At 56.4% G+C, this 24,139-nt stretch overlaps 2 protein-coding genes and 1 long non-coding RNA gene across 9 annotated transcripts; 1 reads left to right on the top strand and 2 right to left on the bottom strand.

The window, feature by feature from the left end:
* CLCN2 (chloride voltage-gated channel 2) lies at nt 21-14,870 on the top strand. 4 transcript variants are annotated; one of them, XR_001295711.2, is made up of 24 exons: nt 21-827; nt 3,080-3,236; nt 3,386-3,517; nt 3,860-3,988; nt 4,080-4,213; nt 4,321-4,398; nt 4,489-4,567; nt 4,666-4,791; nt 4,894-4,978; nt 5,067-5,168; nt 5,970-6,054; nt 6,195-6,350; nt 6,734-6,803; nt 7,039-7,149; nt 7,374-7,587; nt 7,899-8,032; nt 8,275-8,447; nt 8,577-8,691; nt 8,824-8,940; nt 9,170-9,229; nt 9,375-9,413; nt 9,586-9,690; nt 14,054-14,140; nt 14,276-14,376. XR_001295711.2 is itself a non-coding variant. In XM_013964033.2 (24 exons), the coding sequence occupies exons 1-24, from the start codon at nt 750-752 to the stop codon at nt 14,468-14,470; spliced, it is 2,718 nt and encodes a 905-aa protein (XP_013819487.2). In that variant the 5' UTR covers nt 21-749; the 3' UTR covers nt 14,471-14,870. The 4 variants fall into 4 exon arrangements, 3 of the variants coding, with proteins under 3 accessions (XP_013819487.2, XP_013819491.2, XP_013819494.1); XM_013964033.2 differs by having other exon boundaries at nt 8,867-8,940; nt 14,276-14,870; XM_013964040.2 differs by lacking the exon at nt 21-827 and having other exon boundaries at nt 3,122-3,988; nt 4,058-4,213; nt 8,867-8,940; nt 14,276-14,870.
* Nucleotides 4,691-5,209, bottom strand: LOC106502122. Its single transcript, XR_001295714.2, has 3 exons — nt 5,104-5,209; nt 4,866-4,995; nt 4,691-4,774 (listed from the first exon to the last, which is right to left on the bottom strand). It is a non-coding gene; the product is annotated as an uncharacterized LOC106502122 (long non-coding RNA).
* On the bottom strand, nt 14,783-24,104 carry FAM131A (family with sequence similarity 131 member A). Of its 4 annotated transcripts, none has more exons than XM_018047187.1 (7): nt 23,415-24,104; nt 21,791-22,198; nt 21,005-21,147; nt 18,715-18,808; nt 18,312-18,494; nt 18,031-18,147; nt 14,783-16,524 (listed from the first exon to the last, which is right to left on the bottom strand). In XM_018047187.1, exons 2-7 carry the CDS (start codon nt 21,876-21,878, stop codon nt 16,049-16,051), a joined length of 1,101 nt encoding a protein of 366 aa, XP_017902676.1. In that variant the 5' UTR covers nt 21,879-22,198; nt 23,415-24,104; the 3' UTR covers nt 14,783-16,048. The 4 variants fall into 4 exon arrangements, with proteins under 4 accessions (XP_017902676.1, XP_017902685.1, XP_017902682.1 ...); XM_018047196.1 differs by having other exon boundaries at nt 14,795-16,524; nt 22,138-22,198; XM_018047193.1 differs by lacking the exon at nt 21,791-22,198 and having other exon boundaries at nt 14,795-16,524.

The following is a 24,139-nucleotide window of genomic DNA, read 5'->3' on the forward strand; positions in this document are numbered from 1 at the left end:
CTCCCTGGGGGTGTTCCTGGGGGACCCGCAAAGAAGGGAAGGAGAAAGGAAGGGGATGAGAGAGACCGAGGGTCCTAATTCCAAGCAACCTCCGTTTCTGGGCCTAGCGACCCCCTCCGAGTTCTCCCCTAGCTTTGTTTTTCACCCCCCAGCAGAGCACAGGGACCTTTCCTGGCCAGTCAGCCGTTGGCCCCTCCAGTGAAGCAAGAGAGGGGACCGCCGCTGAGGGATTGGGCCCGAATCTGATTTAGACGGCTCGGCAGCCCCCGCCCCAGGCCCTACCGAGCCCCGGCCTGTCCAGCCCCTCCCGACCCGGCGCGCAGAGCCGCAGCCGCGGTCCGGCCCCTCCACGTGCCAGCGGACCCGCCCCCGCCCTGGCCCGGGACGCCCCTCTCAGCCACCGGCCTCCACCGAGTGGGGTCGCGGGCTCGCGCGTTGCCCGCGCCCCCTGCCGCCTCTCCCGAGCCCGGGAGGCGGCCTCTACGAGGACCCCGGCCGGGCAGGACCCGCTCCCTCGGAGGGGCCGGCGGGCGGAGCAGCGCGGAGGGCACCGCCCTCGGCCCGCCCGCCTAGGAGGGGACGCGAGCGGGAGGCTGTGCCAGCGGCGCCCGCCCGGGGCCCGCCGCACTCTGCACTCGGCCGCCCGGGCTGCGGGGACGGGACGGCTGTGGGCGCGGGCTCCGCGGGCCGGGAATCGAGCCGGGCCAGAACCTGAGCCGCGGCGGGAGGCCAGAGGGCTGTGAGCGGAGATGGCGGCGGCGGCGGCGGGGGCGGCGGCGGCGGAGGAAGGGATGGAGCCGCGGGCGCTGCAGTACGAGCAGACCCTGGTAAGTGAAGCCAGCAGAGCCCTGAGGAATGTGCTCCCGGACCGCTGCTCCCAGTTACCTGTGGAAGCGACGAGGTCCGGGGGGCCTAATCTAACCCCGTCCCGCCCTCTGACCTGGGAAAACTGACAGCCTGAAGGGCTAAAAGGCGGAAAGCTGCACTCAGGTCTCTAGCTGAGGTTGGGGGCCTGCACAGGACAAGGACTTCAGCTGCTTGTCCTAGTTGTCCTTCTCTCTACTCACCCCCAGCAACGTTTTCCTTGCTCCTCCCCACCACCACCTGGGGCGAGGGCTCAGCACCCCACTACCCCTTCCCAGCACTACCCACATCCTTGGACATTCTCTCTCTCCACTGTATCTCCACCATCCAAAGACATTCCTTCTGTCTCTACTTTGTGCATGGCACGTGCTAGAAGGATGATCAGACCCAAACCCAGCCCTGGCCCTTACTGCTGGAGTGGCCGGCAACCCAGCATGGGTAGGAATCCTTCAGTTGATTCTTTGGGGGAAAAAAGGTTACCTGCTACCCTGGGGAACAGGAGCTTTACAGGAGGATGGGTCAAGCAGGAATGGGTGTGAGAATTGGGACCTTTGTCCAGGCTGACTCTGGATGTCCAGCCCCTACCCACCCCAGGGCCGGCCCTCAACATCATTAGAAGCAGGGGTCCTGGGGATCTGAGCTGACTCACAGCCGCCACTGTAACTTCAGTGTTTGAGAAACCTTTTGCCTCTACTTGTGTCACTGGGGTGGGGGACCCAAACTCTAGGGAAGGGAGTGGGCCCTGTAGCTCGTTTTTATCAGTGTGGGCTGGAATTTGCCCAGAAGGAGGCAGGGAAGGTACTTCTCCAGGAGGAGGGGGCCTGGGCTGTGTCTGAGGCAGGGAGGTGCCCAGTTATAAGAAAAGTGACTGGATGAAACAGGATGACAGGGAGAGGTGGCAGGGTGGGGGTGGAGCAAGGGGAGAGGGGTAAGCCTTTGCACAGCCTGGGACGTGTCTGCCAGTCTGCATGGGCCAAGAATGGGGTATTGGTCAGGGTAGCCGGGCACCAGCCACGTCTCCTTCTCCTGGTCTCTATCTCATCTCTGGAACAGAGTTCTCAGGGTCAGGCTCTCTCCTGGGCACTCCCTGCTCCAGCCTCTCCCCCTGGTCCTTCCGATCCCTTTGTCTTTCTCACACACTCACCTCCCCCTCCTATGCTGTCGCCTCTTATACGCTACTCTCTCTCTTCTCCTCCTCCCTTCTTCCCCTCTAGTCTCCTTTCTCTTCTGTGCCCCTTCCCAGACTCCCCCCGCCCCTCGCCCCGACCTTTCTCCACTCTGGTTCCCTCTCCTCCCTTTCCTGCTCTCTATCACACACTCTCTCTCTCTCTCTCTCTCTCTCTCTGTGTATCTCTATCTTTCCCTCCCTCCACTCCCCCCCAAGCCCCAACAGGAGCCCTTTGTATCCCGAAGCTCTGCGGGTGGCAGCCGGAATCTACTCCTCCCCACCCCCCAAACACACGCCCAGCTTGGCAGGTCTAGCCACTGCTCGGCCACTCTCCCATCCCATCACCCCAGCATCCACAATCACAGCCAAGCCATCAGCTTCTGCTGTCCCCTAACCCACCATGGGTCTCAGGGCAGCTCCAGAGTGGGGCTGAGGTCACCAAGTACTCTCTACCCACCCAGAGAGACTTTCCACTCCCAGCTGGGCTGACAGGCTGGGGTGGGAGTGGAGAACGGGGACAAGGGGATTAGGGTGGGCGGGAGGGGTGCAGCTGAGTCGGTCACAGGCCAGAGGCCCAGCAGGAACGTGATAAGGATTGGGGCCCCGCCTGTTCCTAGGCCCAGCTCAGCTGCCCCCAGTTCCATGAGGCCCTTATTGTTACCCATGTGCCCTTGACCATCCCCTATTCTCTGACCTTCCCTCCGCCCACTTGCACACTGCTTTAGGTTTTTCCATCTTTTCCTTCTCTGGGGCTTTCCCTCCCGCTCCTCCTCTTTTGCTCCCCGCCTCCCCAGGCTTGTGAGAAGAGGACGATTATTCTGCCACCCCCAGAGCTGTGTCCCTGTACCTTGGCTGTTCCCATCACTCCAGCCAGAACAGCCCCCACAATCTGCAGTGTGCATTGTTCCCACCCAAGCCAAAGTGGGAAAATGGGTTTAAAAAGGGGTACATAATGTGGGGGCTGGGAGAAGGGGAGTTGAGGCCCCAGGAGCTCTCCCTGCCTCCCTACTCTGCCCTTGTCTAACCCCCATCTCCTCTATTACTCAGATGTATGGGCGTTATACTCAGGACCTTGGGGCCTTTGCCAAAGAGGAAGCTGCTCGGATCCGCCTGGGAGGGCCTGAACCCTGGAGGGGTCCACCTTCCCCTCGGGCTCCCCCAGAGCTCCTGGAGTATGGACAGAGCCGTTGCGCCCGATGCCGCAGTGAGACCTGGGTTGGGGCAGGGAACTTGGCTGAGCTGTGCTGAGGGGGACAGAGGCCACTCGAGCTGCCCGGGAGGGGAGGGGCGGGGGTGGACAGGGGTAGGTATGCTTTGGTGCCAGCGTCCCTTTCTTCCCTCGCCTGCTCCCAGTCTGTACCGTACACTGCCATAAGTTCCTAGTGTCCAGGGTTGGTGAAGACTGGATCTTCCTAGTCCTTCTGGGGCTCCTCATGGCCCTGGTCAGCTGGGCCATGGACTACGCCATCGCTGCCTGTCTGCAGGGTGAGGACAAGGGCTGGTGGGGAAGGGCGGGAGAGAATAAGCCTGCTTCCTCCATGCCGCACTTGTCCACTGACCACTTCCCCTGGCCTGCCTGACCGCCCTGTCTTCAGGCGTAATCACTGCCACTCCCATAGGCCACAACTTCTTGCCGCCGTATCCAGCTGACCCTATCACCTACAGTGATCTTTGTCTCAGTGAATGCCCTCTAACCCCTCCCTACCCTTTGTTCCCCTGGCTCTATGCAGTACTCCCTGGGACAGCGGGTCACACAACTGTGTCTAGTGGCCAGGCAGGGACTGGGTGTATGCACCGGAGTGCCAATGATATGTCCTCTCTCCACAGCTCAGCAGTGGATGTCCCGGGGCTTGAACACTAACCTGTTACTCCAGTATCTGGCCTGGGTCACCTACCCCGTCGTCCTCATCACTTTCTCTGCCGGATTCACACAGATCCTGGCTCCTCAGGCTGTTGGTACAATAGGAGAGAGAGAGAGGGCAGAGATGGGCCTCTTGAAACAGGCACATCCTGTGACTCTCCTAGGATTGTTCACCCCCTGCCCCAGGGTCTGGCATCCCGGAGATGAAGACCATCTTGCGAGGAGTGGTGCTGAAGGAATACCTCACCCTCAAGACCTTCGTAGCTAAGGTCATCGGGCTGACTTGTGCCCTCGGCAGTGGGATGCCCCTTGGCAAAGAGGTCAGTGCAGATTGGGGAATGAAGGAGTCCCTCCCAGGGGAGGATGAAGCCGGGCCAACATCAAGGTGTGCCCCAGCCCCCACTCACCACCTACCTCTACCTCCCAGGGCCCTTTTGTGCATATCGCAAGCATGTGTGCCGCCCTTCTCAGCAAGTTCCTCTCGCTGTTTGGGGGCATCTACGAGGTAAGGGGGACGTTAGGGGAAGGTATAGGGGTGGGGTGGACTGCTGAGCCCACGCTAATGCCTACTCCCCTTCCCACCACTCTTCGCCAGAATGAATCCCGGAACACAGAGATGCTGGCCGCCGCCTGTGCCGTGGGGGTGGGCTGCTGCTTTGCGGCTCCCATTGGAGGTGGGCAGAGAGGGTCAGCCCCAGCCCAGCCCTTGAGTCAGAGGCCATGGGCCAGGCCCAGGCCTCAAGGGCCCTCTCCCTGTCCCCACCCCCCGCAGGTGTGCTGTTCAGCATCGAGGTCACCTCCACCTTCTTTGCGGTGCGCAACTACTGGCGGGGCTTCTTTGCTGCCACCTTCAGCGCCTTCATCTTCCGGGTCTTGGCTGTCTGGAACCGAGATGAAGGTGGGGCAACATGGTTCAGGAGTTGAGCCCTGAAATGGTTCAGATGAGGTGGGGCCCTCCAAGGCTACACCCACCTCCCTCTGCTGCTCTGTTTCCCTTCAGAGACCATCACGGCTCTGTTCAAAACCCGGTTCCGGCTTGACTTCCCCTTCGACCTCCAGGAGCTGCCAGCCTTTGCTGTTATTGGGTGAGGAGCTGAGGGAGCTGAGGTGTGGGAGAGGAGGAGGTGAGAGAATGAAGACCTCCTTTTACGAAGGTGCTTCTTCCCTCTCCAGTATCGCCAGTGGCTTCGGGGGAGCACTTTTTGTCTACCTGAACCGGAAGATTGTCCAGGTGATGCGGAAGCAGAAGACCATCAACCGTTTCCTCATGAAGAAGTGAGTTGATTCTTCCTTGGGTTGTATGAGGGTCATTCCCTTGGCGATGGGGAGGGGAGGCGTGGTAACAAGTGAGACACAAATAGTGGCCCAGTCAAAAATGGGCAGTCCCTGGAGGAAACTGTCCAATGGTGCTTTCCAGACTGAACATTTTGACTTTTATTTAAATTACCTGAAAATTGCCACTTTTGAATTTTTAGTCAGTGGCAGAGGGCATTTGGATCAAAGACTAAGGCTTCCTGTAGCCCTTGAGTTGGCCCAGATAGCAGTGCCCCCTGAAGAATGCTTGAGTCTTAGCTCTTCCTCCTGCTCTCGCAGTTGAGACCCCAAGGACTGGGAGCTGGGCGGCTTGAGGCGTGATTTCTCTTGGGACTGACATGCTTCAGGGAAAGGGCAACCTGCTCCCTTGGCACCTTCGGTCAGCTTCATGAGTAACCCTAGCTTTCCCCAACAACACCTTTACTCTTAAGTCACCACAAAGAGACAGAGGCAGAAGCTTGAGGGTAAGGCACGGAGTCACAGCTTTAGAGGTGCCCACAGAGGGCTGGGGGGATGGATTCTCCTCTGCTGCTACCTACTTAGGGAGTGAGGAGCCGAAAGAAAGACATTAGATGGCCTGGATGGCCATCACCTCAGGGCCATTGTATCATGAGCGGCAAAGGAGACCTTTTCTCAGAACTGTGTGCTTTTATTTAAGAGCCAAAGCTCTGCTGTGACCTTAGCTATAAGGTATGTGAGGGCACCCAAGCCTATCACCAGCCTGAGGTTGGTATCTGACGCTGTGAAACCTGCATCTCTTAGACGCCTGCTTTTCCCGGCCCTGGTGACTCTACTCATCTCTACTCTGACCTTCCCCCCTGGCTTTGGACAGTTCATGGCCGGACAGGTAACCCCAGGCCAAAAAGGAACATGTACCTTTTCTTGAGATGTATCCCTTTGAAAGCCAATAGCCCTTGCTTGCCTATGGGCCCCTTCCATTTCCATCCTATCTGTCCCCCCAGACTGAGGCACCCTATTCACCTACAGCTCTCACAGAAAGAGACACTGGTCACCCTGTTTGACAACCGGACATGGGTCCGCCAGGGTCTGATGGAGGAACTAGAGCCACCTGGAACCTCACAGGCCTGGAACCCACCACGGGCCAACGTCTTCCTCACCCTGGTCATCTTCATTCTCATGAAGGTGGGGCCCCTTACATTTGTATAGCCAACACAGGCTTACTAGGTATGCGGCACTGCTCTAAGCACTTTCCGTACATTGACCCCTTTAAGCCTCACAGCAGTGCTATGAGAGAGGTACGAGTAGTGCCCTTGTGTTAGAGGTGGGAAGTCGAGGCACAAGAGGTTAAAAGTAACTGGCCCAGTCACACAGCTAGATAGCAAAGTGAGGAGCTGAACCCAAGCTAACTGGTTCCAAAGTCCTCCTTTTCCTCACCTCTGGGGGATTCTGAGATAACTGGGACATTTGTGTCTGACTGATAAGCAAGGTAGGCTTCTGGGGTGGAGCTGGGGTCTGTCTGGGGCCAGGTGGTGCCTCTACCTGTTTGAACGACCTCCTGCCTGCAGTTCTGGATGTCTGCACTGGCCACCACCATCCCAGTGCCCTGTGGGGCCTTCATGCCGGTGTTTGTCATTGGTGAGTCCTCAGCTGCCTGTTCCAGCCTGCACCCTCTGGCCACCCCTTGGCCGTCCCCTCTCTGCCTGGGAGCGGGTTTTGGTCCAGCCCCAGCCCCAACCCCCACCCCCGCAGGGTAGTCCCCTGCACTGAATGACCCACCGGCCCCTTCCCCCACCCTCTGACCCTCTCTCTTCCTAGTGTCCCTGCCCTCCCCCTCCACTACCTGTTTCTCTTCCCACCCCCCTCCCTGAAGGAGCAGCATTTGGGCGTCTGGTAGGCGAAAGCATGGCTGCTTGGTTCCCTGACGGCATTCACACAGACAGCAGCACTTACAGGATTGTTCCTGGAGGCTATGCAGTGGTGGGTGAGTACTCCAGGTGTCTATCCCACTTGGAAAACCCCTATGGCTGGGCCATAGGACCTGAGGCTCTGGCGCCCCCTGCCGGCAGAGACCAGGCTTCCCTCAGACGTACAGGCCCATTCCCCAGGATTGCAGCCCTGAGGGTCCTACCCAGAGTGGAGGGGTTGCGGGGGGGTGGTCATCTGGGGCCTGGGCACCCTGAGGAGACTGAAGGTGGCTGTCCCCAGGGGCGGCTGCGCTGGCAGGAGCAGTGACGCACACTGTGTCCACGGCCGTGATCGTGTTCGAGCTCACAGGCCAGATCGCCCACATCCTGCCTGTTATGATCGCCGTCATTCTGGCCAATGCCGTTGCCCAGAGCCTACAGCCCTCACTCTATGACAGCATCATCCGAATCAAGAAGCTGCCTTACCTGCCTGAGCTGGGCTGGGGCCGCCACCAGTACGGAGGGCTGGGTGGCGAGGGCGGTGCGGGTGAGGGGCAGAAGGCATCCTAGCACTCCGTCACACACACCTCCAGCAAGTGAGGCTGGGAGACCAGCCGCCCTGCTGCCTCCTGGCCAAAACCGCCCTTGTCCACTCCATGGGCAACTATGGCTGACCCACCTGATCGAACGAGGGCAGAGGGTGCTCCTGGGTCCTTCACCCTTGTCCCCATAAGCTCTGGGGCCTTCCCTGTAGCCCTGGGATGGTAGTACTCCTGGCTGCCCTCCCTATACTGACCGCAAAGAGAGTGCCTCTCTCGGCCCTCAGGCAGTACCGGGTGCGAGTGGAGGACATCATGGTGCGGGACGTTCCCCACGTGGCACTCAGCTGCACCTTCCGGGACCTGCGGCTGGCACTGCACAGGACAAAGGGCCGCATGCTGGCCCTAGTAGAGTCCCCTGGTGAGCCAGGAGGGGGGGACCAGGAATGAGGGTCATCTCCCAGCGTTGCTGCTCAGGAAGGGGGAGGGGCGGGAGCTCAGGACCAGCCTCCTTGGTTCCCAAGGCAGTAAGCCAGCAAACCTGGCCAGGATTTCCCCTGGGTATGTGGCCTGTATCCAAGGCCCCCCACTTGGTACAACAGAAGGCCAGTGGGTAGGAGGGCTTCTCCCCAGCTCCTGAGTCCTCCCACCTGTTCTCTCCAGAGTCCATGATCCTCCTGGGGTCCATTGAGCGTTCACAAGTGGTGGCATTGCTGGGGGCACAGCTGAGCCCAGCCCGCCGGCGGCGGTACATGCAAGAGCGTCGAGCTGCCCAGACCTCTTCACCCTCCGATCAGGAGAGTCCCCCCAGCCCTGAGACCTCCGTCCGCTTCCAGGTGAGGGGGAAGGTGTCATGGCAGGGCCACCCAGACTTTGTAAACGCCATCGTGTAGACTGTATGAGAGGATGGCGACACAGAGGTGGTCAGGGACCACAGGCTCCCCAACCCCTTCCTGCCTATGCAGGTGAACACAGAGGACCAGGGCTTCCCTGCAGCCCGGGGTGAGACTCACAAGCCCCTGAAGCCCGCTCTCAAGAGGAGCCCCAGCAACACCGTGAATGTCAAGGAGAGTCCTACAGGTGAGCCCACCGGCTAGCAGGATGGAGTCAGAGACCGGCCCCGGAGACCCACAAGGTCCCTGCCCAGATGCACCAGGGACAGCAGCAGGATGCCTGTCCCCTGCCCTGCTCACCTCTCCTGGTCCTCTCCAGCAAAGGTGGCACTGCCCTCAGGGCCTTGTGTTTGGGAACACAGGGAACGTGGAGCAGGCTGGCATCGCCCTCAGAAGCCTCTTCTGTGGCAGTCCACCCGCCGAGCCCACCTCAGAGGTGAGTGGCTGGAGCCTCTCCATCTGGCGCTTTCTCTCCATCTCTCTCTGACACTGAGACCACCTCTCTGTTAGCCTGCAGTGCCTGCCTCCATCCTCCCTGCCCCTCTGTCCTCCTGGATGTCAGCAGTCCCTGTGGTGTGCCCTTCCTCCCCGCCCCACCACTTTCCCTCACTTCCCTCCTCCCTATAACATCAACTCCTCTTCTTTCTGGTTTGGCTCTAACAAAGTTGGAGAAGTCGGGGAAATGTGACAAGCGCAAGCTGAAGCGGGTCCGAATTTCCTTGGCGGTAAGTGCTCCCTTTCCTCCTGTGGCTCCTCCGGAGCAGGAGACAGGGAGGGCCAGACTGTAGGTGGGGCAAGCTTTCCTGTGCTGGGGAGAGACACTCCCTTCCCCCAGCCCCCAAGCTGTCAACCTTCTTTCCTCTCTCCTAGAGCGACTCAGACCTGGAAGGCGAGATGACCCCTGAAGAGGTAAGGTGTGACTGGACTCTAGACTCTGTTTCTTCCTGGGTGTGTTCAATCATCATCTTGGCTGCTGTCCCCGTGGGAGGGACTGTGGGGTAGGAAAAGAGGCAGGCTGACTTTCAGGTAGCTGAGAGCAGCTGTTGGCACCTCCCTAACCCTTCTAGTCTTGTCCCCTTAGATTCTGGAGTGGGAAGAGCAGCAACTAGATGAACCTGTCAATTTCAGTGACTGCAAAATTGACCCTGCACCCTTCCAGCTGGTGGAGCGGACCTCTTTGCACAAGGTAGGGCCAGAGGCCCAGGGATACCTGGGCCCTCAGGAGCACAGGGTGGGGATCTAAGTCCTCCTACAAGCTTGGACTCAAGCCAGCGAGGGGAAAAAGAAACAGCAGAGAGTGGGCTCTGTGCTGACATGTTTTTCAAACACATCGCTTCAAATGATGGGAGGCCAAGAGCCTGGGCCCCTTAGCCCCTTCCTGTCTACGGTAGAGCCAGGCATCATTTTTTCTGTGCTCAGCCTTGCTCGCGGGAACTCTGCACCAAAACAGCAACAAAGACAGGGCTGGAGCTGAGTGGAAGCCAGAAGGCCTCTGACCCTCTAGGGTCAGAGTGAGGCAGGAGGCTGCCAGCGCCTGAGGAGGCTGATACACTCACAAAGGGAAAAAATGGGTGAGAAACAGGCAGGAGAAGAGAATCTAATAAACAAGTGAACAAACATCCAAGTAGGACTGGGGACACTGCAGAGAAGAGATAAACAAAGATGAGAAGTGCCTAGCAGGGGGCTTGGAATGTCAGACCCCAGAAAGTCTGACTTAATGTAGGCCAAAGGAAAACTGGCAGGGACACAGGAAGATAGCTAAGCAGAAGGGCAAAACAGCCTGCAGAAAACCAGAGTGCAGACAGGTTGGTGACGGGGGAGGCTGATGCTCATGGAGGGCAGGGGTTCTCTTTGCAGGACTGCCTCAGGCTCCCCAGGGTGAAGTGGCCAGCATCAGTGGGCATCTTCCAGCCTCTCAGGGAAGGCAGGGAGCACAGGTACACCAGCAGGCTGCTCAGGCAGACACCAGGAGAGTTTAGCTAAATTGTTGACAGATTTAACGGGCAAGCCTCTGAGGCACGGGGGATGAGAAGGAACATTCCCAATGTCTGCAGCTTGGGCAGCTAGCTTAGACACCATCTTTGCCCAAAAGCCAGCCTAGCCAGCCAGCCAGACAAGGAGGGCAGGAAGAACAGGGGACAAAAACAAAAAAAAAGCAAAAGGTAATAAAGGAACTTACAAGCCTTTGGGTAAAGACCCCAGATCAAAATTGCCATGCAATTGCAAGAAAAAAAGAAGATAGGCCTGTGAATAATACATCTGGCTTTTATTTAAAGCCTTTCTTCCTAAGACTTCTAAAGCTTTTCCACATCTTACTTAATCCTCAAACATCGCACGATGATAATGAAAATGCTGACATTTTTTAGTGCCAGCTACGTGCCAGGCAGTGGGCTAAGTTCATGTTTAATTTTAATCTTCACAACCACCCTGTAAGATGGATATTGTGATATTCTAGTTTTTATGAGGACATTGAAATTCAGACAGGTTAAGCGGTTTGTTCAAGGTCACACACCTAGTAGAGAAGGAAATGGCAAGCCACTCCAGTATTCTTGCCTGGAGAATCCAAGGGACAGAGGAGCCTGGTGGGCTGCCGTCTGTGGGGCTGCACAGAGTCGGACATGACTGATGTGACTTTAGCAGCAGCAGCAGCAGCACACACCTAGTAAGTAGCAGAACTAGGCCTGGAATCCAAAAGCCTGTGGATTTAACTATATTTATACATGAGGAAACTGAGGCAGTGAGGAAGTCACTTGCCCAAGTCACTAAAGCAGTCAGGCCCAAGGGCAGATTTCCCAGCCCTACTTCCAGGATTCTTTCAGAAGGCCACACTGTCACTCTCCCTGTCAATTCACTGTTCCTAAGCCTAAGAAGTACAGGCCTTCTAGTGAGCTCCCTGGTGAGCTCCTAGTGAGCTCTGCCATCCTAAGAGCTTTCCCAAACTTGAGTTAGACCCCAGACTCCCCAGAATGGCTCAGAAGACCCTTCCCAAACCCGCCTCAGCCTGTCTTTCCAGCCTCAGATGCCATCAGGCATCCCAGCTTCAAGCCTCACATGATCACTCATCCTTTTCTGAGAACATCCATTTCTGCCACACTCAACCCTTCCCTCATGACACCATCTTTTAAAGTCTCCTGTTGGTTGTCTAATTAAATTAAAATGAAAAGGACAAGTAGATGTTTGTTACAAACTTAAAAATCAGAGGAAGAAAAGAAGCCTTTGAGGAACCAACCAACAGAAGTGCAAAGAACTGAAAGCGATAAGAACATAAAAATGAGAATTCAAGCTGTCCTTGTAGGCCTGAGTCAGTAAGTAGTCCAGTGAAGTGCAGGAAGAGAATATTCAGGTGAGGAATACATGGGAGACTAGTTAGGAACCTGTGCAAATGGACATCTCACACCAGCGTTCATTCAGGGCCACCTGCAAAGCACCAGTGGGTAGAGGGGAGGAGCCAGAGTGCCAGCAGGAGGCCAGAGGGCTGAACCTGAATCCTACCATGTGGTAGCCAGCTTTTTAACCCTGTCACATTTCTTAGCCTCTCTGTGCTTCACTTTCCTTATCTATAAAATGGGATCATTGTACCTACATGATAGGGTTTTCTGAGGATTAAAGTTAATAACTTATATCAGTGCCCAGCACACAGTAAGTATTCAATATCCTTTCGGAATTACTACTGCTGCTTACACTGAGAAACAACCAACAGGAGACTTTAAAAGATGGTGTCATGAGTGAAGGGTTGAGTGTGGCAGAAATGGATGTTCTCAGAAAAGGATGAGTGATCGTGTGAGGCTTGAAGCTGGGATGCCTGATGGCATCTGAGGCTGGAAAGACAGGCTGAGGCGGGTTTGGGAAGGGTCTTCTGAGCCATTCTGGGGAGTCTGGGGTCTAACTCAAGTTTGGGAAAGCTCTTAGGATGACAGAGCCAATTTGGGGGGAAAGGAAGCAGAAAGCAGAACCCATTACAGTGTGGCAGCCCTATCCTGGTGAGGATGCTAAGGGAGTTTGGGAGAACCACCAGGATGTTCAGAAAGTCAATCAGTAAGGCTTAGTGGGACAAGTGTTTTGCAAATTTAAAAAGCATATTGTCTGTCAGATTAGAATTGTGGAGAACTGAAAATCAAGGGGAACTATTTAATAGGATCCTTGGGAGATGAAAGGGATTCTTAAACCATAAGGCAAGACTAAAGGATTACTGAAACAGGAAATCTTATAACAATGTTTCCCTCCAAAGGCAGATGATGAAATTAAAGATAACTTGTAGCACACAGGATTCAAGCTAGATAGGAGGAGGAACTTGCTAACTAACCACAGGACAGTTATGACAAGGGCATGGAAGGAGCACAGGAACGCGTATTCTAAAACTGAACTTCTAGCTCCCTTTATGATTACTGTCATGCCTCAGGTAGAGAAAGTTAGTTAAGTCCTGGAAGTCCTTTTCTAAAGAATTTAGCAACTGTATAATAAAACATTTTAAAACTGTTAAGATGATTACAATGAGTTCTGAGTAACTGGTACTCTAGAATCTGGGTTATTAGTGCCCATTTTGATTCAAATATTAAGCCCAAAGGCTTACAAGTAAACTCAGAACAGTGCGGTAAATGATAGGCCAAAAATTCCAGGAACTGCTGAGTCAGTAGAGTGTTTTTCAAGACATCTGGCCTGAGAAAATCCACTTAGAGCATGAGGGGAACTGCCTGACAATTTCTGAACCCTTGTTGATTACATTAGAAGGCCTGGGGGGAGGGCCCAAAGCAAGGAAAACATGGGGAGGGTGGGTGTGACTGTTGTCCCCCTGGACTACAAACTGCATCTCAGAAGGAGCCGGGATGCTAGCTGGGCTAGCAGAAAAGGCAAAGTGTATGAGAAATGTAGAGTGCTGCAGGCCAAAATTAGAGGGGTATCAAAGCTGGCCGGCCCCCCAAGGGCCCACGGGAAGCATGTCAGCCACAGAGGTGAGTTACAGGTGGAGGATTCAGGGCCAGTACCCCTAGGGGGAGTGGGGTGTGTGTGGAACTTGGGTCCACGACTAACCGGACAGCTGCATAGGATGACAGGGGCTGTGCATAGTGTGACGAGAAGTTGCCTGGGGCTGCAAGGCTACTTCTTACTGATGACCTTGAGCAAGTCACTTCAGCTCTGAGCGTCATGCTCCTCGCCTATAGAATGGATACCATACTTACTTCTCAGGCACTACCGAAATTAAATGCCCATATAGGAAAAACCTAGCCCAGTGCCCAGCCAGTCATCTTCTGTCGTATTTCAACAGTTGTTCTCTGTCCTCCTTTCTAACATGGAATAAAGAAGCCTTCCCTTGTCCCTTCCCCCATCAACGTAAGCAACAGGAACATTCCCACTGTCAAGTTTCTGAGGCTTGGTTACAGAAACGTTCTCATTATTGTTGTTTTTCCTCTGGTGGTCCTGTCCCCTTCCCCTCACCATCCATGACACCCCTTCTACTGCCCTCTGCCACCTTGTCCTGGGTCCCTCTGGCCTGTACCGTACAGCTCTCCCCTCACGTATCAAGTCCAGTGTGTTTTCTCCCTACCCCACAGACTCATACCATCTTCTCACTGCTGGGAGTGGACCATGCGTATGTCACCAGTATTGGCAGACTCATTGGAATTGTCACCCTGAAGGAGGTGAGCTGATGGCGGCCAGCAGAGCCACTCCCACAAAGGCTCGGAGGCTTCTCTCTAGCCCACCTGGGGGAGCACTGAGGAGGCATCTGAGCAGGGAGCCCCGAGTCCACACGTCTGACCCTCTTCCCCTTCCAGCTCCGGAAGGCTATCGAGGGCTCTGTCACAGCACAGGGTGTGAAAGTCCGGCCGCCCCTCGCCAGCTTCCGTGACAGTGCCACCAGCAGCAGTGACACCGAGACCACCGAGGTGCATGCACTCTGGGGGCCTCGCTCCCGCCATGGCCTCCCCCGGGAGGGCAGCCCTTCTGACAGCGATGACAAGTGCCAGTGATCCCCTCAGGTGTGACCTGGGATGGCAGTGGGCTTGGCTGTCGGCCCAGATCCTGCGGCTTTCCTGTTCTCTCCACCATGGGAACACAGAAGCTCCAGCCTCGCCTCCAGACCTGGGGTGCTAGCTTCTCCCAACTCATCCTACCTGAAATCTGAGCCGGTGCCCACCTGCAGCAAGTGTTCCCAGGGCAGGAAGGTCAGCACTGGCCTGGCCAGAAGGGGGTGGGTTCGCTTGACCCCTGCTCCCTCTTTGAGAGGGAAGGGGTAGAACTAAGATGGGTTTATACTGGAACCTCCAATGACCAGATGTATATAGAGATTTACAAAGATTTTTATATTAATTTAATAAAACAAATTCTTAAATAGAACAAAATAAACACCTAATGAGCCACTTATATATAGAATGCCTGTGCCCTTCAGCTCTGTTCTTACCTTGGGCCCTCTCACCTCCCAAAGTCTACAAAGCTCCAAATTGAGCAGCCACTCGCAGCCCCCAGAGCTGTAAACTCCAGAGCTCGCTGTCCGTGGAATGCCGGGTCTGCAGAGGCCGCCACTGCTTGCTCATCCAGACCCCAGCTGAGGCTCAGGCCCCAGGAAGGTAGCTTTGCCCTTTTGTTCAGCCAAGAAAGACACAACCCTCTTTCCTCCCCAAGGAGAGACGCTCCCTCATGACTGTCTTTTGTTGGCACAATTCCAACAACTGCCTGGCATTCATGTGGCCCCCTTGTGGCCCTCTCTGGAAGAACATCCAGATCACTGCTCCGTGGCAATCAGGGCCATCCCTTCTTCCAACTCCACCCTAAAGAGAACTCCTGAGTGAATGGGGCAGCCTTTGGGCTCCGAGCCACCAGGACCCTGCCCACACGTCCTTCAAGTAGCTGGGGAAAGGCCTAGACCCCATCACAGGGGCCAGGAAGAGGGCCAAGGGTACAGGCTTTCGTCTTTCCATGGCCTCCCAGAGAAGATCCGACTGAAAGAATAGACTGAGACCCCTCTTTAAGAAGAAGAAGATTTAGAGATGATGGAGAGGTGAAGCACAGCACAAGCCCAGCTAGGCGAGGGGCCCTTGGGGGGACAGCTCGATCCAGAGGCTCCAGGAGGCTTGGAGCCAGCCCCCCCGGGCGAGGGCAGTTCTGTCAAGCACTGCACATGGACTCGGAGGTGAGAAGAGAAGCAGAGGAGAGGCAGGGGTAGAGGGTGGGAGAGGTGGGGCTCCCTCCTGCTCTACAGTCCAGTCACAGCCACCGCCTTAGGGGTTCACATCACCCGAGGAGGAAATGTGTACGTGGTGTTTTTGATTTAAGAACATGAACATCATTGTCTGCCACAGCTGTAGCCATGCCCCAGGGGCCCCGGGCATCCCCCGGCAAACCCCAGGAGTGGGGGCAGGACATGCGCCCCCAGCCTGGCCTCTCCCTCCTCTGAACACTTTCATGCAAACACACAATGGAGGAGTGAGTGCTCCCAGGAGCCCTCCAGGCTTTGGAGCTCTGCTGGAAGCCTCGCCCACGCTGGGGCACGGAGGCTCTGTCCCCAGAAGCAGCCAGGGGACACATGCCACCACGCGGCATGATTTGGGTCACTGTTCCTCCGGCTCCACCTCATCCTCGTCTAAGGACACCACCCCAGAAGAAGCTACGTCAGAGGCTTGCCGCTGCCGTTCCCAGCTGCTCACTGGTGGCAGGCAGAGTGGCTGGCAGTCCTTGCAGGGGGCTGGCTCCTCCTCAGCGGGAGAAAGGCAGGACTCTGTGAGGGGCGAGCTGTAGAGGGAGTCCTGGGCCTCCAGCGGGCCCAGGCTGCGGAAGGCACTTTCCCGGCTGGGGGGCAGTTTGGCGAGGAGCAGCTCATCGCCCAGCAGCTGGGAAGCCAGGCGGGCTGGGGAGCCCAGCAACCCGTCCTCCAGGCTGCACAGACTAGAGCACAGGGTCTCTGGGGACACGGTCTGCGAGCAGTCGCTCTCAGGTTCCACGGAGCCCTGGCGCACAGGCCGGGAGAATCTGTGGCCAGTGAAGAGGTCCTGGAGGTGGGGCCCCAGGGGCAGCTGCCCAGCCAGGTCTGCAGGGGGAGAGAAAGAAGACAGCCCTGCTAGCCCCATTTCAATTGGCCTGCCTAGAAGCCACATCCTCCCGGCTCCCAGCCTTACAGGAGCTGAGTAACTTGGAGCAAGTTGCTTAACCTCTCAGTGCCTTAGTTTCCTTAACGGTGAACTGGAGGTTATAACTTCATGGGATTTTTGAGAGAACAACAGACTCTGGAACTTGGTGAGAGTCAATAAATACAGGGATACTGTACATGGCGCAGGTGGCTCACTGCACAAGGGGCACCTATCCAAGGCTGAACTCAGCCCACAGTCCCTGCCAAGCAGCATGCCCTAGCATGAGGCTATCCCCACCAGAAAAACGCGTCCCTGTTTCTAACTTCCACAGATTCCACAGGGGCTAGTAGTGGCCTTGGATAAATGTTGGTCGTTATCATTATATCAAGGGTCAAAACAGGCCTGGAACTCAAACAAAAGCACTTGTGGTTCAGGCATCCTAATCAGTCCCCTTAAGACCACAGCAGCAATCCCCAATCTGCTCTAACGTACTGCCCACCCTGGAGAACTTGTTAATTAGCCAGAGGGGATGGGCCACCGGGTAGAGGCAATCTTCAAAGGCATAGAGGTGGGGGGATGGTGGCCTGTGAGGTTTGAGCCTAGAAGCTACAGAGAAAGTCAGCCACGTGGTTTAGAGACTGGAAGATGAAAGGAGGGCCTTTGCACAGCTGCACAGCCCCTGCAGGGTCCCCTCTGCAAGCCCGGGCCCAGGGAAAGATCCACAGGCAGGCCTCGGCTGGAGGGATAGGGCAAGGATCCGGAGCTGGAGCCAGAGGCCCTGTGGGGTGTCCCGGCCCAGCAAGCCTTCCTGTTTTCCTGGGGCCCCAGCCCTGCAGGGAGCTGTGCTGCTGCACTGCAGCTCCTCTGAGCTGCTACAGCCAGCCAGAAGGCTGCCTTGAGAGGGCAAGGCAGGACACAGCAGACCCTCAGAGATCAGCTGCACAGAATGCATCGGTGAGGTCTCTGGGCTTTTTGTCTGTTTGTTTGTTTGAAGGTGGCTCTGCCGGTAAAGAATCTGCCTGCAAAGCGGGAGACCTGGGTTCAGTCCCTGGAATGGGAAGATCCCCTGGAGAAGGGAAAGGCTACCCATTCTAGTATTCTGGCCTGGAGAATTCCATGGACTGCATAGTCCATGGGGTCGCAAAGAGTCGGACACAACTGAGAGACTTTCACTTGAAGGATTGTGAAGCCCAACTGCACAGACAGGCAAAGAAGGCTCAGCACCTATGGAAAAAGAACCACTGCCATTTCCAACTGCTGACTGCCCACTCACCAGCAGTAGCCAGCTGTCCTGCCCTTGGAATGTCAAGGACTGTCTGGACAGTCTGTCCTTCTCCTCTCCCCTTCTGCAGGCTGAGGACATTTTGGGTCTCCCTTTCCAAAACAAAGGCTGAGCTCTGAACCACAAGGCCTGTCAGGCGGGTTCCACCTCTGCTGGCAACACTAGCATGAGATATCTCCCTCACCTGAGTCAGTTCCCCCAGCAAAGTCTTCGTCATAGGATTCATCAGTGGAGTCCTCACCGTCCACCGAAGACCATGCCCGGAGCTTGGCTTCTGCAATGGCGAATTGCTCAGCCACTCCTGACAGGAAGGACAGAGTTTGTTTAGCAGAGGTGAGCTAAGATGAGGGCTCAGCTTAGACACAGGGGAGGGAAGACACAGCAGTACAGAAAGACTCCAACCCCCACATCAGGCCCAAGGAGATGAAAATGAGCATCCCTACGATAAACCCTTTCAGTACCCACCTGCTGCAAAGCGAGCCTCCTGTTCACCCTCACTGAGGTCTGAATAGGAGGAAAAGGCTGATTCCAGGGCAGCAGGAGAGTCACTTGGCTTGCTCCAACCCTTCCACTCAATGAGGTGAGCCACTCGGCCCTGGGCCATGGCAGTGGGCTTTGTCACGTGGTCCTTTACCACCTGGGAAATACCTGGAAGAGGGTGCAGAATGAGGAAAGCTGGTAAGGACACAGACCAGGGAGCATCTGGGAAGAGAGGGGAGGGGTGATGGTAGTTAAGAGTCCATAAGTGTCTTTGGCTGGGAGGAGGAGGAGGGAGCTGGGATTCATTTGAGAAAGAGAGGAAAGAGGGAGCCCAGCCAGAGCTCGCAGTCCCCAAGGGCATGTGCAAAAGGGCAAAGGGGGTGCATACCATGCAGCGAGGATCTGGCCAGCGCAGCAATCTCCTGGATAGTTAGGGCTCTCCGGGACTTGGGCAGCATTGCGATTGTATCTCCAACATTCACCTTGGGTGACAGCATCAGAGGGTGAGTACCCCTCTGTCAGCAGTGTCCCCCACAGGCCCATACTCCACCCAAGGCATCAAGCAGATATGGGAGCTTGGAAGAGATGCCAGAGCATCTCTGATGTCCCAGTAGCCACTGCGATACGTCAGAAAGTAAGAGGCCAGAATCCGCAAACTGTGTCCACCCAGGAAACAACATAGATGTGAGCAGGCCCAGGGGAGTAGAACTGCAGCTAACCCACCACATCCTGGCTTGCAGGGAGGGAGGCAGGTTGAGAAGTAAATGGAGTGGGGCCTTTGAGAATAGCAAAGAGGGGAGGCCAAATGCATGGCAAGTGGGACTTCTCCAGGTCCTCTCCCCCTTGCCCATCTCAGTCTTCAGATCCTCCAGTTCTCGAGCCTACAAGGGCCACAAACTCAGTATGATCAAAACCAAGCCCAACACCTTCTCCTCATATATGGCCCTGCTACGAGACTTCCTGACTTCACTCCAACCCACCATTCTCCCATTCCACCTGGCTCCAAAGTTACCATCAGCATTACCATCAGCTCTCCCCTAAGCCTGCTTACCCAGATCTGTTATTAACAGCTAACAACTCCATCTCCAAACTGCCTTCTATACTACTGTCATCCTTTCTACTCCTGCTGCCACAGCCCTTTCTCAAGGGCACGCCCTCAGTGGCCCCTGCTCAGATTAGCGCAAGTGGTGGTCCCCCAAGTTCCAATCCCACACTGATTTCTCAGCCCAGAATGTTGTGTATGTAAGTGTTCCCCACCCTGCTTCCCATGACTGGTTCTTCCTCATCTTCAGGGTCTTGGCTGAAATATCACTCTCTCCGAGAGCCTTCCTGGCCACCCTAGCAGTAGTCCAGGCTCCCTCTGTAGTCTACAGCCAGTTGCCATCCTCTACCAACAGACCCTGTGTGTGTCCCTATGGTCTGTCTCCTGTGTTTCCTTACTTCTTGTTGGTTTTCAGCTCTACGAGGAACCTGGTCTCCCTTGGTCACTGCTGCACCCACCCTGTGTTTAACACAGGGTCTGGTACAGAGCAGCTCTGAAAATACATAGGCTGAATGAATTAGGCAAAGTATAAAAATAAAAAAGTAATTTTCCTGGAGTGCAACTGGTCACAACATATCCCTATTTAAAATCTTTCCTGGGTTCTTCCAACGCCCAATGAAGTGGAAGCTGCACGGTCAGGCACTGAAGGAATCCATTCTGTGAGTCCCTAGGCTGCTTCCAGGCCTGCTTGGAATCCACCAGTGATTTCCTCTGTCCAGTGAAAGCCCACCTTTCTGCCTTCCCTTCAGGCAAGGGAAAGCAGCTTTCCCCTGGGCTAAGAATGCCATCCTTGCCTGACAAAATGATCCCTATCATTTAAGGCCTGATTCTCAAGTGCCACCACCTTTGAATTATGTTTTCAGTCCACAGTTTCTCTGTCTTCTCTTGTATGCCTGCACCCCCAGCTCAGCAATGTCCTTGCATCTTTCCTGAGGGATTTTGGGGTGGCAAAGCCTCAGTCTGATTCACCTGGGTTCCTACCTCCACCCTACACCTAGCTCAGTGCTCCTTGGCAACCCTGGGAAACGTCTCCCTCAATGAATGAATGAAGTCAGAGGCACACGCCCCATCCCCGGCACTGCTGACCTCTCCTCCAACACGTTCCCACCCCTCAGAAGAGGGACTCCACCTGCCCCCTTGACCTCAGGCCCACCCCGTCCCTTCAATACCTGGCTGACAGGGCCCCCAGGGTGGTGCCGGCAGCTTCAGGCCCAGCCTGGGGGGCGGAGCACCTGATGGGTGTTCCCTGGTTCGTTCTCCCGCCCTCCCATCACTCCCCCCAGCCATCGCCATCCTTGCCTGCGCTCGCGCAGCTGCAGCCCAGGCCCAGAGAAAAAGGTGTATGTCTCCCTGGCAACCCATCACCATGCAACAGGGTCTCCCGGGATACGGCCCGGGATGCGCTGACGTCAGGGCCCAAGGCTCAAGCAAGCCCGCCCTCTGGCACAGCGCCGAGCAGAGCAGACCGGCGCGCGGGGGCGGCCTTGTGGCCCCGGCGGCCGGATAGCGCCTCCGCTTGCAGGAAAAGGGAGCCAGAAGCAAGGCTGGCTGGCGGAGCGGGGGTGGGGCACACAGATACCCTTCGCGTGGATGCAGGGGGCCCCCCTTCCCCCTACCAACACCAGGGGCCCAGCACCTCTGGCAAGTCCTGGCTGTCCACTGAGGAAGGGCGGGAGGACCGGCTCCAGCCTCGGAGAGTCCGAGCAGATCCCAAGGAAGACAGAGAGAGGCCTCGAGGAAGTTCGATCCACTCCACAGCCCACGCGGGGTCCGAGGCCACTGAGGGGTGGGGGAAAGGCTTTCAGCTGGGCTCCTACTTCTGCCAAGATCCTCACTTTCATCCGCTGTTGCCCTCCATACCCCATCCCCCAGTCCCTAGAACCTAAGCATCCACCTGGTGCTCTCCACAAGCCTGAAAGCCCCCATCCTCACAGCCCTGACCTTCAGGCCTCCGGGGCCATTTTGTGGCAGACACTCCCCACCATCTTCCTCAAGATATATTCTGCCATCAAAACCCTAGGTATGAAACCTAAACTTTGATAAATTCCAAACCTTCTCAGGTTTCTCAACCTACCCATTCCTCTTGGAAAACACACCACATTCTTCCACCAACATCACCCCCTCTCCCCACCACAAACTTGGACCCTTTACAAGCTTGCTATGGTTCTTTCCTCTGGCCAGCCTCAGCTTATGCGCAGCTCTTTACTCTTCTTTTCTGACAAACCTGTGATTGATTTTCTTCTGACTTTTGTCCCAGTCCCCTAAGGCTTTTTCCTGATGCCCTGTCTGGCCCCAGCCTGTCCATTCCTATCTCAGCCTGGTTCCCAATAGCTACCCAGAGTAATTTTCCTCTTGCCGCCTGAGCATCCTACTCCTCAGCTTCCCATCACCTCCCAAATCACATCTATGTCCCTGGCCTCACCTCTTCGACTTGTCTGACAAGTCCATCGTCCTCCGGGCCCTTCACGCTGCCACAGAAACATTTTGCCCAGCACAGAAATCATAGGCATGCTGGCTGTGTTGATGCGGAGAACCAAAAGCCCAGAACCGCTCCAGGCTCAGCTCCCAGTTCTATTCCTATTTTGGCTCCGGATGCTGAGCCAGTCCCCTCCCCACTTGGAACCTGTGCCTAGTCACAGAAGGAGAACACTTCTGCCTCATGGCTTTGAGGAGGTGGGAGTGCCTGGGCCCAGCTGAGCTCTCTGGAGCTCAGGAGCTGAGGCCCATCCCCTAGACAGTGCCAACAGGCAATTGTACATCACAACTGACCTTTAGCTGGAGCAGCCGTCTCTGTCCCTGAGCCTCAGCCAGCTGGTGGTCCCCAGAAACGCTACCAACCGGAAGGAAGACACAAGGTTACAGGCCAGCCCTGGCCCCCAGCTGGTACCTAATCAGGGCTCTCTAGGCCAGTCATGGGGTCAGCCAAACTCTCCTGACTACAGGAGGGAATGACTACCTGAACGCCAAGCCTTAGCAGGGCCAGAGGGATCAGAGCAGCCTGCTGCTTCTCAGCTTCAAAAGTCATGAGATTAATTTAAGACTACAAATCCTAGAATTCCTCATGGGAACCCCAGTCAAATACATGTCTCAGCTAGAGTCTCAGTCCCAAAGAACCTCAAGTAACACCCACACTAAGGCCTCTGTGCCTGACCGCCTGCCCTAAAAGCCCAGGACTCATTTCAAACCCAGCCCTACACACGGCACAAGTTACTTACTGCCTGGCTTTAGGCCTGGGGAAATCCATGACACGGGAGTAAAGTAGGCTGGCCTACCTCAGACACTAAACTAAGGCCAGGCCCCAGTGTGCACCACGACCTATAGGAACCAAGGCCCAGGCAGTGGTCAGCAGTTGTGGAAAGGATGCCCCAGCAGCCCCCCTCTGGGCTCCTGTTTCCCTCCACAGGGCAGAGTGAGTTCTGTTTTTGTTGGGAGTGGGGTCGGGGACTAAAACAGTTTTTTACAGATGAGAGGTGATCACGTGCTCACAGGTGCCCCCAAATGGGGCTGCAGTCCCCTTCAACCTGCAGCCTCTGAAGGGGGTAATAAGTTTGGTCAAAAACTCCATGGTAGGATGCTTGGCCAGCGTCTGCAGGCTACCTCCTGAAGGGGGCTGGGACACAGCTGGAAGACAGGTTCCCAACATAGGGCCACTCCCAGGACAGTGAGAGGAGAGGTGTAGGCAGAGGGGGAGGTGACTGTGAGTGGGCATGCAAGGTCAGTCGCCACGGGCTGGAGAGGGTTGAGCAGCCCTTCTCTAGGCTGTGCGCCTCCTGCCACCCTCAGCGCTGGGGATGCAAGCGGAAAGACCACGAGTCCACCCTGCAGAGCCCAGAGGCAGTAGCAGGCCTTAGGAGCGAGCCTGAGTCGGTTAACCCCCCTCCCGGCTCGGCCCGCTCCTTCCTCTTGCCGGGCCCGCCTCCCCAGTGCAGGCTCCTCCCTCTCCCAACACCGGCCCCCTCCTCAAGGTCCCCACCCGCCCGCGGCGGCCCGCGCACCGGGTAGCCTCAGCCCGATTCCCCAACCTGGGCCCGGTCTCCGCCTCTTACCCTGACTCGCCGGGCTCCGGGAGCCGATACAGCCCATGACCGGGCACCCAGCCACGCTAGCCCGCGCTCGGGGTCCGGGCCATCGCCCGGCAGAGGGTCGGGCCGCGGCCGCCACCGGGGAGGGGAGAGCCCGTTGAGAAGGGAGGGGGGTGGGAGCCGCGCGTCCGCCAACGCTCCCGGGAGAGGGAACCGGGCTGGTGACGTAAGCGCGGGGGCGTGGCCACCGCGTCACCACCCAAGGCGGGCGGGGCGAAGCCTACGTCACAGCCACGTAGAGGCGGCCTGGGGCCGAGTCTGAAAAGATTAGTCCTGTGCTCCCAGACCCAAGGCACCGAGGGTGAGGACTGGCGGGACGGGTCACGCTCACTCTTTGGGCCCGGGCTGCTACTCATACTGCATAGGGGCAGAAGACATTCTTTGTATCCTGGGCTCTCATGTCACAGATGAGACCTCAAAGCCGTAGCAACTGCTAACTTCAAAACAGCCTGAAACCTGGGTCTTCACAGAGGTCTTACAGCACATTGTCATAGATCAAGACCAGCAAGTGTATCCTATTAAGTACCCCATAGCTATGCCCCCTTTCTCCCCTCCTAATCTACAGGAGCCCCACCATGTCCATTTTTGAGGGCCAACCATCCAAGCCAGACTCCCTTAACTCTCCAGATGGTGGACAGGGGAAGAGGAAAGAGGGGTGCCCAGTTAGAGGGAAAAGTGTGCTACAGTGC

Source organism: Capra hircus, chromosome 1 (genome assembly GCF_001704415.2).
Source record: "Capra hircus breed San Clemente chromosome 1, ASM170441v1, whole genome shotgun sequence".
Taxonomy (NCBI): Eukaryota; Metazoa; Chordata; class Mammalia; order Artiodactyla; family Bovidae; genus Capra; species Capra hircus.

Excerpts from the sequence above, each read along its gene's own strand:
- CLCN2 (XM_013964033.2), top strand. The coding sequence starts at position 750 with ATGGCGGCGGCGGCGGCGGGGGCGGCGGCGGCGGAGGAAGGGATGGAG. Across the intron at positions 8,941-9,169 it reads CCGCCGAGCCCACCTCAGAG|TTGGAGAAGTCGGGGAAATG; the intron begins GTGAGTGGCTGG and ends GCTCTAACAAAG. Across the intron at positions 9,691-14,053 it reads AGCGGACCTCTTTGCACAAG|ACTCATACCATCTTCTCACT; the intron begins GTAGGGCCAGAG and ends CCTACCCCACAG.
- FAM131A (XM_018047187.1), bottom strand. The coding sequence starts at position 21,878 with ATGCCTATGATTTCTGTGCTGGGCAAAATGTTTCTGTGGCAGCGTGAA. Across the intron at positions 18,495-18,714 it reads GGCCAGATCCTCGCTGCATG|GTATTTCCCAGGTGGTAAAG; the intron begins GTATGCACCCCC and ends ACCCTCTTCCAG. Across the intron at positions 18,148-18,311 it reads GGAGGCTCGCTTTGCAGCAG|GAGTGGCTGAGCAATTCGCC; the intron begins GTGGGTACTGAA and ends CCTTCCTGTCAG.